At 32.2% G+C, this 18,935-nt stretch overlaps 1 protein-coding gene across 1 annotated transcript in view; it reads left to right on the forward strand.

Annotated features, from left to right (window-relative positions):
* Positions 1 to 798: 798 nt before the first annotated feature.
* The window catches only part of LOC118179773 (zeta-crystallin-like), a 44,994-nt gene continuing 26,857 nt past the window's right edge, over positions 799 to 18,935 (forward strand). The window contains exons 1-3 of the mRNA XM_035348936.1: positions 799 to 989; positions 11,869 to 12,021; positions 12,959 to 13,131. Coding sequence (XP_035204827.1) covers positions 900 to 989; positions 11,869 to 12,021; positions 12,959 to 13,131 — 416 coding nt within the window. The 5' untranslated portion in view covers positions 799 to 899. The remainder of the gene's footprint in view (positions 990 to 11,868; positions 12,022 to 12,958; positions 13,132 to 18,935) is intronic.

Raw genomic sequence — 18,935 nt, forward strand, 5'->3', positions numbered from 1 at the left:
CGATGAGTATAGATTGTAATTTTTGTAACTAAGATCCCCGACCTTTTTTTTTTTTTTTTTTTTTTTTCCAGGTATCAAACTTGGAATTATGATCAAATATAAATACAGAGTGACGGAATTTATTGAACTTGCACTATAATAAATTACAACGGTTAAATTAATAAATTAATTTTATATTTAACTAATAATTAAGAAAAATAAACTGTATAATTTATTTTTGTTGATATGCTCTCACACTGTTTATGGATTTATGATTTTGTCAATTACTGTTTTTCTGAAATATACATGAATTTTTTGGAAACGGCAATAGTTAATGTTACTTTAGTTAAAATATTATGTACATCTCTGTGATGATATATGTCTTTTCTAGTTAGGTCTCAAGATAAGGGCATACACATTACCATGTAGGAATTCATTCATTCATTTATTTATTTATTTTATTAAACTTAGCTAAAGTTTGCTTCTTAAAGACACTAATTTTTGCAGATGAACTCCTTAACTACACTCACGGACACAATCGTATTTTAGGATATTTTCTACTTCTTTTCCTTTTCTTTCTTTAGGCCCTTTTTTTTCCTCTATTATTTTTGGGCCATTTATTTTAAATTTTATTTTGTCCCATCTTTACTTTCTGGCCTTTTGAACTCGTAAAAAATGTACGAAGTTCCTTTTTACTCTCCTCAAATACGAAATTGCCCCTCTTTCTATATACCTTTCCTTCGCACCTATGCTTGATTTTTCGCCCATCGGAGCAGAAAGACTTTGCGGGTGCAAAACAAGACATCTGTCTACTTTGTCTGTCTATCTGTCTGGATTTTGTTATCTGACTTCATCAAAATGTAGTTTCAGATCAAATTGAAATAATATTTCATAGATATATTACTAATTCTTGCTAAAACATGATGAAGGCTATAAGAGTTTTGAAATTCGGTTCTCCGAAAGTATTAACACTTCAAAGTGTTGAATTGCCAAAAATTACAGATTCCACGGTATGTTTGCAAATCAGTGAAAAGTATATTAATATTTTATTTCTTCTGTTTACTTATCCATTAACGGTGACATTTGTTCGCTATTTGAATCTGAACTGCCATATAACTGTATAATTAATTTTCAGTTATGTGTATTTAAAAGCAGTAACTGTCAGAAAGTTTATATTTTAATTAGGTAATGCTTCTCAGCAAATTGATATTTGAAATATTCTCTTTCCGTTAATTCATCTGTAATTATTTTCCTGTATTTTCAGTTTTATATTTGATGGGCTAAACTGCTGATTATGGGCCGGTGTCATCAGTGTGATGATAAAATGAGAATTCTGCTCGTTTTCACTACTTTCTTGTAACTTAATTTAAATAATAATCATTTGCAAAAAAATTAATCTAATGTTCGTTTTTTGAGTAGCAATTCAGTTTTCTTGAAATTTTTCTGCGGTTTTTGAGTAGTAATTTGGTTTGCTTGAAATTTTTCTGAAAAGTTCGAATTGTATAAGTTTTCGTTTTAAATCGAAAAATTTACAATATAAAGTAAAATGGCTAACAGGTGCATTAGGTAGATCTTTTGTAGCATTTCTGAGGAAATAATAAAGCAGAAAATAACCTGAATGTTTGCTTCTTAAAAAAGAACTGGATAAAAGAAAACAGTGGTTCTGAAAATTAATTTGCATGCTTATGAATGTGTATATAATCAGTTGATTTGAAGTTGAATGAATAAAGATATAATTATTTCCTTTGCAATAAAAAGTAATCACTTATTACATTGTTTGATGCATCCTGAAATGAAAATGATTTTCATAAATCTCTTGATGGAATGGTATCGTTGATATACTGTAAAGCTGGGTAAAAATATATTTACGATGCCCCTTGGCGTTACATGGACACAAAGTTTGTGCAATTCTTTGACTTGTTATTTTTTGCTTTATTTGCCGCTACACAAATCCAAAATATCAAATCAAAGAATTACACAAACTCATTATCCATATACCAATCGACCTATTTTCATTTCAAAAAACATCAGAGAATTACACAAACTAGACATTGTGCACTCCCTTGAGTTTAGCCATGTACACATCGATCAAAATTCACTTAAAAAGTCAAAGGAGCCGTCAACAAAAAACATATAATCTCAATAAACTACATTTTAAATCAAACATAAAAAAGGAAATTCATCTTAGCACTGCACAAAGGAAATATCCACTTAATTTCCATGTCTTCAGTCAAACAAAATTCCTTAACAGCATCCAAACACTTCCTAAAATTATCTGAACCAGAATCTGTATACTGGCATCGCCACATAAAATCACAAAAATAAGAGTCGAAAATATCCTCCGATGTTCGACCATATGCTTTTTCTTCCTACAAACAGGACACTTAAAATGACAACTAAGTAAACCTTCATTTACACACCAGTCAATTAATACTTTTTCGCCTTTCATTCCAAATTGTACAGAAACTTCAAATTAATCTTGAAACATTCAGCCATTTTACAGTGTAAACCATAAAATAACAATGTACTTCTTATCTAAAATTCATCCTGTCATTCAAATTGACCACAATCATGCAACCATTTACGTCATAATAGGGTTTCCATATGGAATTAAACTACTCAGGTTACCATAAATGAAACAACTTGGCGATAATCCAAGGGGCACCCTTCAATCTACTCTAACCTAAAGCTGTTTTCGGTACTTAAGTATTATCCCATTGACTGTGAAAATTATCATTGAACAGTAAAAGCTGCAGAGAATCCACCAATCATTTCTACAGGATCCCCAATGAACTGACACCTCTTTATTTAATAAACAATCATTATTCTGTCTGCTTCATAAAAAGTTTTGTCAGTTTCTGTTATTTTATTATGTGCAATTTTTTCATTTCAGTTAGTGTTTTGTCAGTATAATCACTGACCATATCATTTCCATTCATAAGCACTTTGTTTTTATGGAAGAATCACATAATTTTGATAATCCATTGTTTGCTATTCTGTAGAAAACCAGTCATAAATTTGATTTTTTTTTTTTTTTTTTTTCAAAATATCAGTTATATCCTTGTTCATAAAAACGTAACATTGTTTCTTGAGAATCGATCAGGGTTACATAAGCAAAAGCGCAAGCATAGTTTAGTATGTTATTACATCATACTTATCCATAACTGAGACAAAATTGCACTGCTTCGCGAGTTTCATTGTCAACATGATAAATATGGAAGTAAAAATTTTTCATTATTTATGTAACCGTAACTGACTTTGAAAGCACCTGGATTAAACACCGGGAAATGTAGTCGCATGAAAACCCAATATAGTTGACTCTATAAAAGCTTAATGTTTTTGCTGTTGTTTTTAAAATGTGTTCATTGGTAATGCTGCACTCATTTTCTTGGTGACAGTTTTTTCCCCTCATTAAACAAAATATTAGAATAAAGTACCTAAAATTAAAATAAATAACAAAATAGCTCAGAAAACTTGAATTTACTCCAAAAAAAAAACTGCATGCTGTTCGAAGAGTATATCCGAAGAAAAAGCCCTTAAAAACTTTCACCGATACTTTTGCAGTGGCCTAGAGGAAAATGTTGATTTGTGTGTTTTCGTGAGAAACGGGCAATTCCTAATCTTCACATATACAAGAAACGAATGTTGTTGGTTGCCAATCTGCACATGCACATTTCTTCTATTTTCAATTTGAAAATCAAACAGTTTTTCATGCATGCTCATAGATCCTGTATCTTTGGTCAATGAAAATTTTCACTTTTAAAACAGACCAGGTTTTCATTGCACATATTTATTATGTTTACTATTTTTAATGCACCATTAATTGAAAAGATGGTATAGTTCTTTTTCTTTTCTCGAAGAAAAATGTATTTTACCAAGTGTGAGAATTTGTGAAAATAGTATGTAATTATATGATGGAAAAGAAACCATTCAATGATGCATTGTTCAGGCTTTGAATCGGCCATGATAATGTGTTGGAGGTGTTATTAGCAGCCATTGCTGAATTGTGGACACCAGAAACAGTTTCTAAAAAGGGAATTTTCCTGTTTGTATGTTATTTTTTGAATAAATTGCTAACAAAATTGTATTAAATAAAATAAGTAGAATTTTACAATTTATTTAATTAAATACTATAATGAATACAATTTTTTATTGAATTCCTTCCATATATATACGTTAAATAACTTAGTCTGTTTAGACATTGAATGAATTACCGTTTAGTTTATTCAGTTTCATTTTATGCATGCTTATAACATTTGAATAACTATAATAATACATAATAAATAACAATTTTTAAGCCTGAATTGTACAAATGCTGTTTTTCTCACCAAAGGTGCTATAAAAGATGAGTCTCTTTTTGTCTTTGTTATTCCATGTAGTGGTATAAAACAGTGGCAAGTTTTCTGCTATGATGGCACCAGTTGTTAAATCAGAGATGCCGCTTCTGTTGATAGCCCTTTTATGCGGCACTGTCATATATTTTTCTTTCTTAAACTTCATGATGAGGCCATTTTTCCCAGTTTTTATTTTATGAAGGATATGAAACTTTTCAAAGACAACTTTAGATTCTGGCTTCACCACAACAAATACTGTAAACTAAACTTATTATTATTAAAATGAGCAAAAAAGGAATGGGTAAAATTGCTATACTTGAAAGATTTGAATGGGAGAATCTCTTACACACAAACCAGAGATAAGAAACTAATACATAAGAATTGCCAAGATGCAACTGAAAATCATTTGTTATCAAAAAGGTTATAACCAAGAAAATGTAACCAGGGATAACTGATGAGTACCAAAAAAATTGGTACTTTGGATACTCTTCTGTTATCAGGATCACATTCAGGAACGTATGTGAGTATATATGTATTTACACTGCATGTAAAAAAAGGGACACTACTATATCTCCCTTTCTACTGGGCTGATTGACGAAATTCAAATTGCATTTTCCATGTATCGATAATATAGAAAAAGCAAAGTCAAGGGTTAAATTCATCAATTTTAATGGGAATGCTCTAGCAAAGTAAAAGCACTGTGGTTTTATATAATTTCTGAGTAAGCTATTCATATGAAATGAAATAATTCTTGCATTTAAATTTGTAATCTATAAGATTTAACTTGAAATTAATGTAGATAATTACTGACAGAATCAGATTTGAAACTACTTTTATATACGCCGACAAATATTTTTGGCGAGAAACTCCACTGTGCCATATTACTATCTGAATTTTTTGTCTTCATTTTAAACTTTAAGCCTAAAATGTCTCCAAAAACTTGGTTTTCGCACGTGCAAAAAACACATTTTTTACACACAATTTAAGCTAAAAATCCGAAACAAAAACAAAAAATTTAGGTAGCAAGAACATAAAGTTTCTAAGCAAAAATATTTCACAAGAATCCATGTACACAGCGATATGTTTTAACTTAAAATACATCTATGAATTGTACAATCTAGACAGCGAAAGAATCTACGAACCATGCACACCTTACTTTAATAAATTAACATAACAATAAATTTCAAAGAATACCATGTACACAGCATTCTGTTTAAACTTAAAAACAGGGTTCGCACGGTTCTTAAGAGTCCTTAAAGTTTTTTGTAATCGATTTTTGGTCCTCAAAAGTCCTTAATTTCAGCCAAAATCGGCAGAAGGTCCTTAATTTTAATCATCTGAAAATTCTGTCTGTTTTTACGACTGCCATTTTGAGTGTGAATTACCATTTTGGAGGAATATTTTTTGCAATTCGCTGACAAATATTGTTATCTTTTAAATGCGTTCATGGCTTATAATTTGTTTCTATTTGTGGGATAGAGATTCTGAGCAAGAAGTGCAACGCAAGCATTTTGAAATTATTTCATTTTTTCAAGTGAAAAGCTCTTAAACAACTTTTCGCTTTTGGGGATGTGAATTCTTTTATTAAATTGCTTTAAAGTTGGTGACTTATCAACATTTTGGTGTTTCTACAGAAATTTTTTAATTCCGAGATCTGGGAATTTTTCGATGATTTTTTTAGAACATTGTAACATTGATAAATTTCATTAAAATAATGGTGATATATTGTAATTACATTTAAGAAGTAACATTAAAATAAAGCATTTTTATTTTTTGCTGTTGTACTGTTATTTTTTACTGTTGTTGTATAAGTTCCATTTTGGCCACTTATTATACAATAATTTTAATCTGAAAAATAAGCAAGGTATAATGCTATAAAGAACAATATACAAAACAGTTCTTAGCAAAAACAAAATAGCTATGTTATTAATTAAAAATGTCTTTTTAATTTTTTCATGGTAAGAATTTTCTCATCTAATTGTCTCAGAATATGCATCTATTTTCCCTATAAACTTAATTTTACACTTTTTTCGTCTGATTTTTTTCTCCCAAAAAATATTTCTGGCGTTTTGCTGTTACCGAATTGGTATGGGTAATTTTTCTTTAGGATTTTAGAAATTGCAGCTTGGAAAGTTTAGAAAGATTTGAAGGCAAGATTTATAGACTCAAGATTCTGGAAGATTCCAGAAAATTGTGGCAAAATGAAAAATGTCTCCATGGTATTAATCCATAATTTCTTATTTTTTGGAGAATGTCTGGAAGAACAATGAAAACATAATAATTGAATATTTTACTTCTGATACTAGAATCTTTTTCTTAACATTTTTATCTCCCTTTTATTTTCTCTACTTTTCACTAGACACAAGCATAAAATATCAAAAATGCTTCTAATCTTATCATATGGACTGGCATTATAGAAAAGAATTTTTTTATTAATAAAGAAATTGAAAACTGTCAATTTAAAAAATTAATCTAATATGGCTTAATGCATCATACTCAGGGATGGCGCTAGACATTTTCCTACCTGATACAATCTCTGTGGATCCTAAATTCATGCCTGGTGCCTTTCTAAATTCTGTTTCCGATGCCTGTTCTAAATTTTAAAATTTTGAAATTTCTAGATTTTGTTGCTCGATGTGTTACTAAATTGTAAAAATTCTGTCACACCAGCTCTGTAACCGGACCTTACCATATTTCTTCTGAATGTTCATATTACTAAAGAAATAAAATTAGAAGCTTTCTCTATACATTCTAAATGCATTTAGTGTTTTTAGAATAGTAGAAATCTTTAGTTAAATCCAAAAATTCTAAAATGGAAAGGAAATGTGGAAGAAAGAAATTGAATACATTAAGAGAAAGGGAAATTATTCTTCAAAGATATGTACAGATATTATTATGTAAATTACCCAGTTGTTTATAATTTCAGCCTTTAGTATAATTTCCCATTTCTATTTTCTCACCAGAATGCAAAGCAGACAGTTTTTAAACTGACATTTGAATTTCTTATGATGATAAAGTTACTGAGCCTGCTTAAAATGAAATTAAATTGTATAGTCTTAGATCACTAGTCCATATTTTTAGTTTGAAATAAATTCTTCTTGTTTAATTACATCATCACGAGCTGTAATTGATTTATTTAGCATAAGAATATGCCTTTATGTTCTGAGTTCTTTTTAAATAAGAAGCTTATTTAAATCTTTGTAGCTACTTTCAGACATAGCGATAGTTTGCTTAACATCTGTCCAGAGGGTTTTGGACTGTTTAACTTCTACCAGATCAAGAAACCCTCATAGGTACATTTTGGAGAGGTTGACAGGTTAGGAGCTAAAACAGGTAGAAGTAGTGAGAACATTGTCTTGCACATTGAGACAGTTCTAACTGTTAGAAAAGATGCTTAAAGAAAAGGAAATGGATATAAATTAGCCAAAATGGCTGGGAAGGCTTCAAATTAAAAATACGCATAAATATTCTGTTGAATGTTGTTGCTACAAAATATAAATATTTTGTTGCTTTTAATGTATAATTATCGTAATATCCTTTAATAATCAATGCCATAAATTACATGTATTTTAAACTGTGAAATTTTATTCGATTGTGATGATTAATAGGGCTTTTGTAACAAATTTTGTTAAAAAATAAATCAAATTTAATAGTGCCCATGTAAATCCATAATGACTGAAGTTATCTAGTACCTAATTTTATTACTTATAACTGGTCACCTTTAAAAATTAAAGTTAAATTTGATTACCTTTAAAAATTATTAAAGTTGCATTTTAAAGCAAGTTAGTGCCTTTCATTAACCCTTATTGTGGTCACAAGATAAAACACAAAAAATAAAAATTTGTGTAAACCTATTCTTAGCATCTAGTGAGACTTAAAAGAATGCAAAACAAGTTGTCACCTCTGGTGCTTTAGTGGATTATTAGGACCTTAAACTATATTAACTGAGTTACAAGCCCTAGAACTCTACAAGAAACTACGACACTAAGTGCGTCAGGCAGAGCCCAGCTAACTTGGAAACTTGTGAACCATGCGTACAGCAGGTCTTTCAGGTTTGTTCTCATCAGCAGGTCTCTCTTTAGGCAAGCAGGAGCGGCGACAACAGTCTTTTGTTTCGAATCATGCTGATTGTGATTTTACTTCTCAGTTTATGCCGCTTGACATAAAATCTACTTACTATTTACTAAACCCCTAGACTGAGCAAGTATGTGACAAAATGAGACCTTAAAAAAAAAAAAAAAAATCAACATAAAGCTCTGTTAGTAAACCCTAAATAAAATGTCACTTATCTTCTTTCAAATATGTCCATTTATTATGAGTGTAAAATATTTAATGCTACTTGATAAATTTCATAAAGTTTATTTTATTCTCAAACTTAATAATAATAATAATGCATCTATTTTATTTTTAGGGTGGTATTACAAAAGTGAAGTTCAGCATAGATAATATTTTTAATTGAATTTATTCAGTTTCTATTTGCTTATAAGTCCTTAATTTTTTCATTAATGGTCCTTAAAAGTACTTAATTTCTGTGTGCAGAAATGTGTATGAACCCTGAAAAAAACATCTACGAATTGCACAATCTAGGCATTGCGCACAAATCAACAAAATAAACTAAAATAACTAGAATTAATTACAACTAATTCAAAAAACAACAATAACAACCAAAATTCATAGCAAAAAAAAACAATGAACATAACATTCTAAGCAAAAAAAAACAATGAACATAACATTCTACAAAATAAAATTCACTTACCATAATGGATGCTTCTTCGGACAGCAGAACGTAGCTTTAACATGCTGCCATGTACTCTCTATGATATTTATATGACAGCCAGACTTGTTATCCACAAAATTCATATTATGTTTCACAAATAAATGTTCAAAACCTTCTTTTCCGAAATCCTTGTAAGATTTCCAGACATCCGAAAAAATAGTTGTACAAAGCTCAATCCACTCTTTAATACACTGCATCAGCGTTTCCTTACTTCTATCATGCACAACCACTAAAAATAATCTCCCAGACCCTCTTGCAACCATGTCTCTCATTGTAACATAAGCCATTTCAAAACACACACGGCACGAACCAAAGAGCAATTAAACCACTCCAGCAAAAGGGTTGCCAAACAAGACGCAATCACACCCGAAACCAGCGCAGAACACATATCGCCACATTTGGTGATCTTAGGACGCATAAAAGAGTAGAGCCTTAGATTTTTTGTAGTGTAGTTTACATGAGAAGAGATCATTTGGGGTCATGTGATATGAACCTCAGAATCAGGATGTTGAACTATGAGATCATAGTAAATTCTTAAATTAATGTCTTTTTACAAAATTTTAAATGGTATTAAAACGTTTATGCTTTCAAAATAAAAAATTCTTATAACTAATATTTGTTATTTATGTGTATACTGTGTGTTGTCGATAATAAAGTCTGCTTGGCGAGATTTGCGCCGGCCAAACGAAAAAGTGCCAGCTAAAGTTTTAGAAACTAATCAGGTGATTTTTTTCAGAACTTGGCAGTTTGGCATGATTTGAGTCATAGAATCAAAATAAAGGGGGGGGAATAGTGTTATTTCAGAAAAAGTCCAGTTTTGTGTCAAAATAGCTATATTAGAAGAATGCTGTACCTAATACATACTGAATCGTGCTTTCGAAACATGAAAAATGCTGATTGAATTTCGCCAATCGGTCTAGTAGAATGGGAGATATAGAACTGTTCCCCCTCCTTTTTTTTCCCTGCAGTGTACATATGTATGCATGTGTATACATGTTACGGTGAAACACCGAAATCTGGAGAATGTCGACTTTCACCGGTGAATGTCAACATTCACATAATCACTTGGTGTATGCCTGAAATATTTTCCTAATACTCTTAGTTCTGACCTACACCATAATACTCTTATTTCTGACCTACACCAGTAAATGTCAGCATTCACCATGTACTAATGGTGAATGTTGAACATATAAGAATATTATATTTTTTTCTCCGTAATTCAGTCGCGAAAAAAATGCACTTGAGACTTAAAATAAGAACTTAAAACACACGGTACATTCAAAATGAGAAAGGAAAATAATAGAAGTTATACGTTCTAAATGAGAAAATAAAATAAAAATAATCATAAACTTACTAAATTATGTGATTCAAATCTTATTTATTGCAACAACTTAAACTATTATGACACTTTGAATTGCACAAGAGGCCCTTGCTTTTACAACTGCATTTATTTGTGGAACACTTCCTTTTGCAATTGATAGCATGTATAGCCTTGCCCACCGCTTCTCGAATTAGCTGCAGCTGCTTCTCTCAGCAACATTTCTTGAAAATAAATCTCATCTATGGAAAGTAACTTTTCTTTACAAATTACGAACTGATTACGTGTATAAAGCTACTTGAGGGTACCATTTTTGTTTGCAAGTTTATAGAAGTCGGAGTCTTCTATTCCAACAATAACTGCTAACACATTTCGGTTATCTGTACGACCACGATCGACATCAGGGACTTGTATTCGTACAGTATCACCAATTTGAGTAGGATGAAATAGTTTTTGTGAGGCTCGTAACATTTTTGTTGCTTGCAGTTGAAGATTCTCTTTTGCAGCCGCTCTTTTTATACAAATTAACTTGTGTTTTTCAGTCAGAACTTGATGTGAAGATATGATAGATTGCAAGTCCTCTTCAATATTTTTTCTTTGGAATATGGTTTTCGATATGACCACCGCTCAAATTGTTTTCAGAAGTATTACCAGTTTCTTCAAACTATTCTTTGGTTTCAAAAGTATTGGCAATTTTTTCAAGTTGTTGTTCATTTTTGATATTTGCGATTTGTTCGCTGGGCAAAAAGGACGAAGCTATGCCTCTTTTTGCTTTAACGCCATAACATGGCTTCACAAGGACTTATTCCTTTGTGGTATGTAGTGTTCTTGACAAATTGAACAAAGGGTAAACCTTCTGTCCAGTTATTTGTATCGTTATCGTTCATTCATGCAATTAGCATATTCTGTATAGCCAGTCGCCTCTTTGTCTACACCTCTCTTTTCAACCTACACTGTAGCATATCTGTGATTATCGACATACACCGGTGAGGGTCCAAATGTACAAGAATGTGTTTATGTAACAGAAAATGAACATCTATACTTAAGGGTTAAATTAATTACGCTGCATTACTGTTTTTAAGATGTTTTTCTCTCAACGCTTAGTATTATCATTTGGTTTATGTTTTTGAAATAGCCAATAACATACATAATCACTTTAAGCGGCACCTATTGTATTTCAAATCAATTATGCAAAAAATACCTGAGCTCATTTTACTCGCTTCAGCTAGAATTCAGCTTTTATGCAAAACCTAAAAGCTGCTGGAGTTGAGCTCGAATTGAATTTGAGCTTTAACTTAAGTTATTACAACTTCTAAGAATATTCCACTATTTAAATCAGGTTGAAATTAAGAAGTGTTTTCATGCTCTAAGTGCTTTTCATAAATAAATTTATTTTTGAGAAAGTTTTTCATTTATGTTCTTTTTTTTATGTCAGAATTTTTTTCATCTATCTCTTCTAGGTTTTAGTCCAAATTGCAGCAGCTGGAGTGAATCCTGTTGACACCTACATACGGGAAGGTGCCTTTGCTACTTTGCCAGATCTTCCATATACTCCAGGAAAAGATGGTTCTGGTGTGGTGCATGCTGTTGGTGAAAAAGTAACAAAAATTAAAGTAAGTTTTACTTGTTTATAGTATTCCCGATTTTCACAACCTTTTAGTTTTTTTGAGACAGACTGTATACCTTCTTCAGAATTCTCAAGAAATTTAATTCAGAATACCGTAGTACTTCAAATTTAAGCCCTGTAATTTTTTTAAATTTGAAAAATAATGAGAAACTTTTGCCTTTAACTTAATTTTTAAAGTATGCGCTTGTGGTATTTATAAGCAATAGAAGAAACTGATAAAATTTCTAAAAGAATACAGAATTTTGCCTCAACATCTGTGAAGGGAACAGTGGAGAGATGCATTTGATAGATGGCTGGCATTGCCCCCCTGCATAATAAAACATGTGGAGAATCTTGATTCTTAATTTCACTTCAGCACTAAATAAAATACCTCATTATTGAACAAACAATCATTTTAGCATAAATTTGTATGATCAATAATTTGGCTCCGCAGCTGCATATCTGCTTGGCATACATCTCAAACCGAAACACTCTACGTAGAAATATCATTGATTTTACATATCTTATATATCTGGAGTCCCGCAAGTCCCAAAGAGTTCAGATTTCGGACTTTGTACTTTAATTGAATAAATTGAGTTATGCATTATAAAGTGATTTTAAATCAGTTCTCGAGTTAATCAGTTCAAAAGTGACTCATTGTGTAGCACTGCTATTTCAAAAATATAAAGCAGCACACCACTATTTTACTATTCCTGTATCGTGCAAACTCCTAGCTTTTTTTTATTTTTTAGTTGGCTGGTAAGATCATTAAATTTTTTGTGAAATAATGTATTTTCATTATCAGATAGCACAACACATGTTATAGCAAATCAAACTTCCGGTACCTGGAAATTCATTATAGTGGGTTTTGACTGTGTATAAATTGATTTGAACATGATGTCTTATTTCAAAACAGATGCTTACTAGACTGATGTTATTTTTAGGTTGGCCAGAGAGTGTTCGTTTGTTCCAGACGAACAGGACAATATGGCACATATGCAGAATATTCTTTGGTCCCAGAAGAGGATGTGTTTCCTTTGGATGATAAGCTCAGTTTTGAGGAGGGAGCTGCACTTGGAGTAGCCTATTTTACTGCATACCGGGCTTTAATGCTGAAGTAGGGTATATATGTGCTTTAAAATTTATTCTTTGTTATTTGCATTGTTTAAATGTATTTTTTATTTTGAAGAGAGAAGCAGCATATTTTGCATGCATATAAATTTTTATGAAAATTTGTCTAGTTTTAATCTTTTCCACAGAATCTCTCTCTCTCTCTTTTTTTTTAAAGGATATTTCAATTTTTGTAAATACATCAAGAATTATGCCAGTCATGCAGTTTGTCATTAAATCTGTATTTATAGTAACACATTGTATAGTTTGTGTATAATTGGTTTCACCAATATTCTTCATTCAAAACTAGACTAATCAAGGAACTAAGCAGATACAAAAATTAGTGAGTGGTTCCAGATTGTTTTCTTTCTGTTATTTAATATATATAATCAATTAATAAATTCAGATTTCTTTATTACAAATAATTTATTTCAATGCTTGTTTTTCATAGCCGATTGTTTATTTTACTAAGACTGCAGATTGACATCTGCACATTTTTCTTCATTGGCGTTTTCTCCTCATACATTTCTTTGTAACAAAAAGTTGTATTGCATATCATTTAGTAAATTGAAAGGCTACATACAGTGTTAGGATCAATTTCCATAATATGGTCTGGAAAGTTTCAACTACAGTAAACACTTTCCATACTCAAGGGTTATGTCATTATCATATTGCACGTATGGCAAAATCGCATTAGTTGTAGTACAGATAAAACGAAACGTATGTATAATTTATACAAACTTAAATATTAGTATAATTAAAAGGGGAAAATGACACAAATATTAATTGAAAGGATTTCCATTACTGCTTGATAAATAGGTACATATACTGTTGCATGCGTATGGGTTCGTAATGGATGAAATGCACACAGAACTGATGATAACGTGATAAAGTTTATTTTCCCAAAAGAAACACTTTACAGTTCTGGAAATTTTTGCAAAAATATTCATACAGCTCTTCTCGGTGTCACAGAGTACGTTAAACACAGTGTAATGCAAAGAGAATCTAAAAGGCAAAACTCACTATACTTTTAACACTCTGAAGTGAACTCTGAACTAAAAACTTAGAAACTGATGCTGTCGCTGATCTAATATAGTTTCATCCTAGCTGCCGACAAGTCTGTAGTACCTTCCACGTCTCAGAATTTTCCAAAGGTGGTATGAGGGCCAGGTATGGTTACAGTTACATATAGAGAACAATTACAGTTACACATACTGACAGACTGGATCAAAATATTCCCAAACGGTCGCCAAGTTTGGTGACTTTTGGTGATTTCTCACCAATTTGGTGCAAAAAATTAATTGCTTGGTCATATCTCACCAATTTAGTGAGTTAGCCATTTACCTCAATATTAACCTTCCAGCACGCACACTATGCGTAAAGTTTACGACAAATTCCATTTTTAATGCACATTTTTCGCATATCACAGTTGAGACATCTAAAGGTGATTTCTATTCCTTCTTTCAACCTTTTCCCACATCATAGAATGTGCCAATAGGAAAGTCATATGATTTTTTTTTTTACTGGGCCTTTGTGCTATGTGACAGTTTCTCCGTAAATGTTACGACACACGCGTGGTCATTGGTGAAAATTCGGAAAATATTTTTTCTCAAATATTTTGCAATTTTTCGTTTATTTTAATTTGTATAAATTCTACTCTATAATTTTGATATCGATTTTCATGACAAAAACAGTTTGCGCAACCAGCTGATTTTGCTCGCATTTTTGCAGAATTATCTGATGAAGGAAAAGAAGATAAGGAAACCTTTGGATGCAAGAATAATAGCGATTTTATCGAGATAAATAATATCAGCAGTGAATCTGAATATTTCGGATGATGATGATGATATTTTCAATGTTGGTAAGAATAAATATTCTAAGTGGCAAAAAGAGAAGTATGCAAACTGCTCAACGACGAAAAGATTAATATTATAAAAGTGTTACCTGGCCTAAAACGCCATGCCAAGGATATAGAGGGTGAAATAGGATCATTTTTAAAAATAATTGATATAAATATGCTTGATGAAATTTTGAATTGTACAATTAAATATTTAATAATTTACTTTCATTTCAATGGTACATCATGTGTATTTTGAAATAATAAGCTTAATATGTTATTTATTAATAAATTCGTTATCAATATTTACTCATTTCTGTCTGGTAAAAACACAGATGCCGTAAAAAATACGACGCATGCATGCTCATGTAAAATTGCGAAGCGTACGTGCTGGAAGGCTAAGTAGGCTTACTTCTGTACTCTTATTTTTCTGGCAGAGCTTCATCTCTTTCAAGTATTTCATGTTACATTTTGCAAAAATAGACTACAATTTCACGTGTAATTTTTCTAAAACTATTTACATACATAAAAAATCTGTAATGATATGATTATTTTTTAAGTAATTAATAATTTTTGCTTGGGACATTGTCTGATGCAACTCATTAAATTTTTCATAGTAAGAAGTGCAGAGTTTTTGAATATCTCTTATTGAGTGTCCTCTTCTTTCTTTATTTGGGTTAGTCTTCATTGCAAAATAAGACACTTCCTATGCCTTTTTCTAAATAATTTAACTTCTTATATGTCAAAGGCTCTGTCTTCTTTAATATCATATAACATGATCCATTCTTCATTTCATAATCCTCATTCTTGATTAATTCTTTTATTTCTCCTTCTTCCATGTCTGAAATCCTTTATTATATATTTCATTTGCAATATCTATAATTTCCTTGACTTCATTTTATTGAAATCCTTTAACATTGCAGACAACTGGCCAGCAGTGCTGCCAGGAAGCCTTGATTGTTGATGAACTCATTGGTTCCCATTCAAGTTTAATCATTTCTGTGTATTGCCTTATGTTTAATTGTTTCCAGAATGCTATTAATGTGTCATGTTTCCCTTCGTGAATTTCTTTATTTGCAGAGGCGTAAATATGGTTGACATAATAGGTATAATGGCTTTGTAATTAAAAAGGCACCACTTAACAAAACAGAATATTTATTAAAATACCATTAGAGCATAAATTTAAACTTATAACAGAATTGCAGCAAACATTCCACTCATTTAAATCTAGCAGTGTGTTGTGAGAAGAGGCGAAATATGCCAAGCATGCTTTGTTGATCACCAGTTGCCAGATACTACATCCCTGTTGCAAGATTGTTGTTGATTTTATTTGCAAATTGATCATCAATCTGAAAACTGAAATCAAGCAACTGTTTGTGATTAAAGAGAAGCGAAAGGAGGGAGAAAAAATCTACATATACAATTAAACATTTTACACTAAAATTCAAGTCTCAGTTAATATAAATATTTGCTTACATAGCATTTTACTTTAGGAACATATACAGGCACAATTTTTTTTAATTTCCGCTAATGATTTCAAATACACTCTTTCGCGAAAAAAATCGAAGTACCATGAAGGAAGTGGTTGTTTTTGATGAAATTGAACATGTATATAGCTCATATACAGATAATAAAATGATTAAAAAGTCAAGGTCATAGTACCTGTTCACGGCTTACAATCGACCATTGAGTGTGCAAATTAGTAGTTGGTTGAACCGTCCCTGATAGCAATGCATGCTTGAATTCGTCAAGGCAAGGAGTGGTAAAGATTCCTAATGTCATCCTGTGACACATTCTGCCAGGCATTCATCAGTTGTCGCTCCAGATCTGCGATATTTTGTGGTGCCCAAATGTGGCGGCCTACCATGTGCTAGACATGCTTGATTGGTGAAAGGTCTGGTGACCTTGCTGGCCAAGGAAGAGTACCAAAATACACGGAGACAGTACAAAGATATGCGAGCAGTACGTGGCCTAGCATTATCTTGTTGGAAAATGGCCCCAGGATGACGTGCCATGAAGGGTAATGCAACCGGCTACAGGATGGTATCAACATATCGTTGAGCTGTTAAAGGAGGATGATTAAAGATGACCTGCTGTCATAAGAAATAGTGCCCTACACCACCACACCAGGGTTTATGGCCATATGCCTTTGTAAAACAAACGCTGATTGGGATCGCCAGCCCCGTCCTCTCCAGACATGAACACGGTGGTCATCTACTTCAAGAGTGAAGCGGGATTCATCGCTAAACACTATATGATGCCAGTCTGATGACAGCCATGATGATTGGCCGCGACACCACTCCAGACGACTCCGCCAGTGTTGTGGAGTCAAAGGCAAATGTCTTAAAGGCCTCTGTGAGCATACCGTTGGGGCAGTTCAGACCTGGCAAACAATCATCCTATCTTGCCTTGTATTTGTGATCCTTGGCCTTCCAGAGACTTCATTTTGTCAGCAGTTTCCTTGTAACAACCATTGCTGTCAACATCTTTGCACAGCAGTGTCTATACGCAGCAGGTGGCGGCCTATTGCTCGGTATGACCACCCAGCTTCACGCAACCCTACAATGCGACCACGTTCGAAATAGTTTAGTTGTCTGTAAGGTCTTCGATATCATCGTAATGGCATTTTTAGTTGCCTCTTTACAGAATTGCAATGCCAGCAACAAAAAAAAAAAAAAAAAAGATAAATTTTCTGCCTCTGTTACTGTTTTTATACTTTGCGAATTGCACACTAGAAATGCGCACTATGATCTCAATTCCTGTTCATTTGTCTTCAAACTTGATGCTGCGCATGTTCGATCAAGATATTTTTGCATACCAAATTTTGTCACAAATGCAAAATTCCTTTTTGGTGCTTCAGTTTTTTTTGCAAAAGAGTGTATAATTGTTCTTATAATGATATCTTACTTCTTAACAGAATGGAAAGTTGATATTCTCTGTAAACATGTTAAATTATACGCATGAAATATTACATCAATAAGGAAAGTAAAATTGAGCTTTATACTTATCTATGAAGATCATTAATAAAAAGGTTATCAAAATTTTTCTATTCATACTACTTAAATAAGTATGTGATTCTTTTCTTTTCAGTTACATGAATTTTAAAAAAGTATATAATTCAGAGTTTTTATTATTATTTTCTTTCTCCTAATACAGATTCTGTTAAACATTTCTTCGTTTAATGGTGTTGCAACACTTTTTATCCTTGAAAGAATATCCAAACAAATTTACCACTTGCCTTTAAATGTCTGTTACACAATATATTTTTTCTGTTATTTCAAATAATATAAATACCTTATTTTGCACAAAATTGTAAAAATATTAAGAAAAGAACCACTTAATCACTGACTGATAATACGAGGGTTAGAACTTTAATAGTGGCAACACAGCTGAAAAAATGCTACGCAACAAAACCAAAGAATATCGTGTATACCACACGTAAACTACATACCTACCTTACCTCTCAGCAAAAAGACTCGTCCTGCCTACGTCACGCGCATGCGGAGTGACGTGAAGAACGGATCCTTGTATTAGCTCGCGGTCTAAAGTAAGTGTTGTCAGGATGTTTTCAAAACAAGAACAACGGTGTTGGATAAAAATTAAATGTGCCAGAGGTCGTACAGCATGACAGTGTCATCAAGGGCTTCAGTGGGCTTGCGGGAATCTGCATTGCCTTACAGAACCGTAGCAAGATGGGTGAAAGCATTCAATGAAGGACGCCAAAACATGGAAGACATGCTGCAGCCAGGTCGTCCGAGTGTCAGCGATGCAGACGTGCAAGCTGTTGCCGCACTAATGGACAGTAATCGCCACCAAACGATTCGTCAGCTGGCCGGACAAACAGGATTAGCGCATACAACTGTGTTGCACATTCTGAAGGAACGCCATGAGAAAAATTGCTTCACGATGGGTTCCAATTCAATTGACGGACATGCAGAAATGGCTACAATACGATGCTGCCCGAACCCACCTGG

This window comes from Stegodyphus dumicola, chromosome 10, assembly GCF_044657685.1.
Source record: "Stegodyphus dumicola isolate Sdum_Otavi_A_Nest chromosome 10, ASM4465768v1".
Lineage (NCBI taxonomy): Eukaryota > Metazoa > Arthropoda > Arachnida > Araneae > Eresidae > Stegodyphus > Stegodyphus dumicola.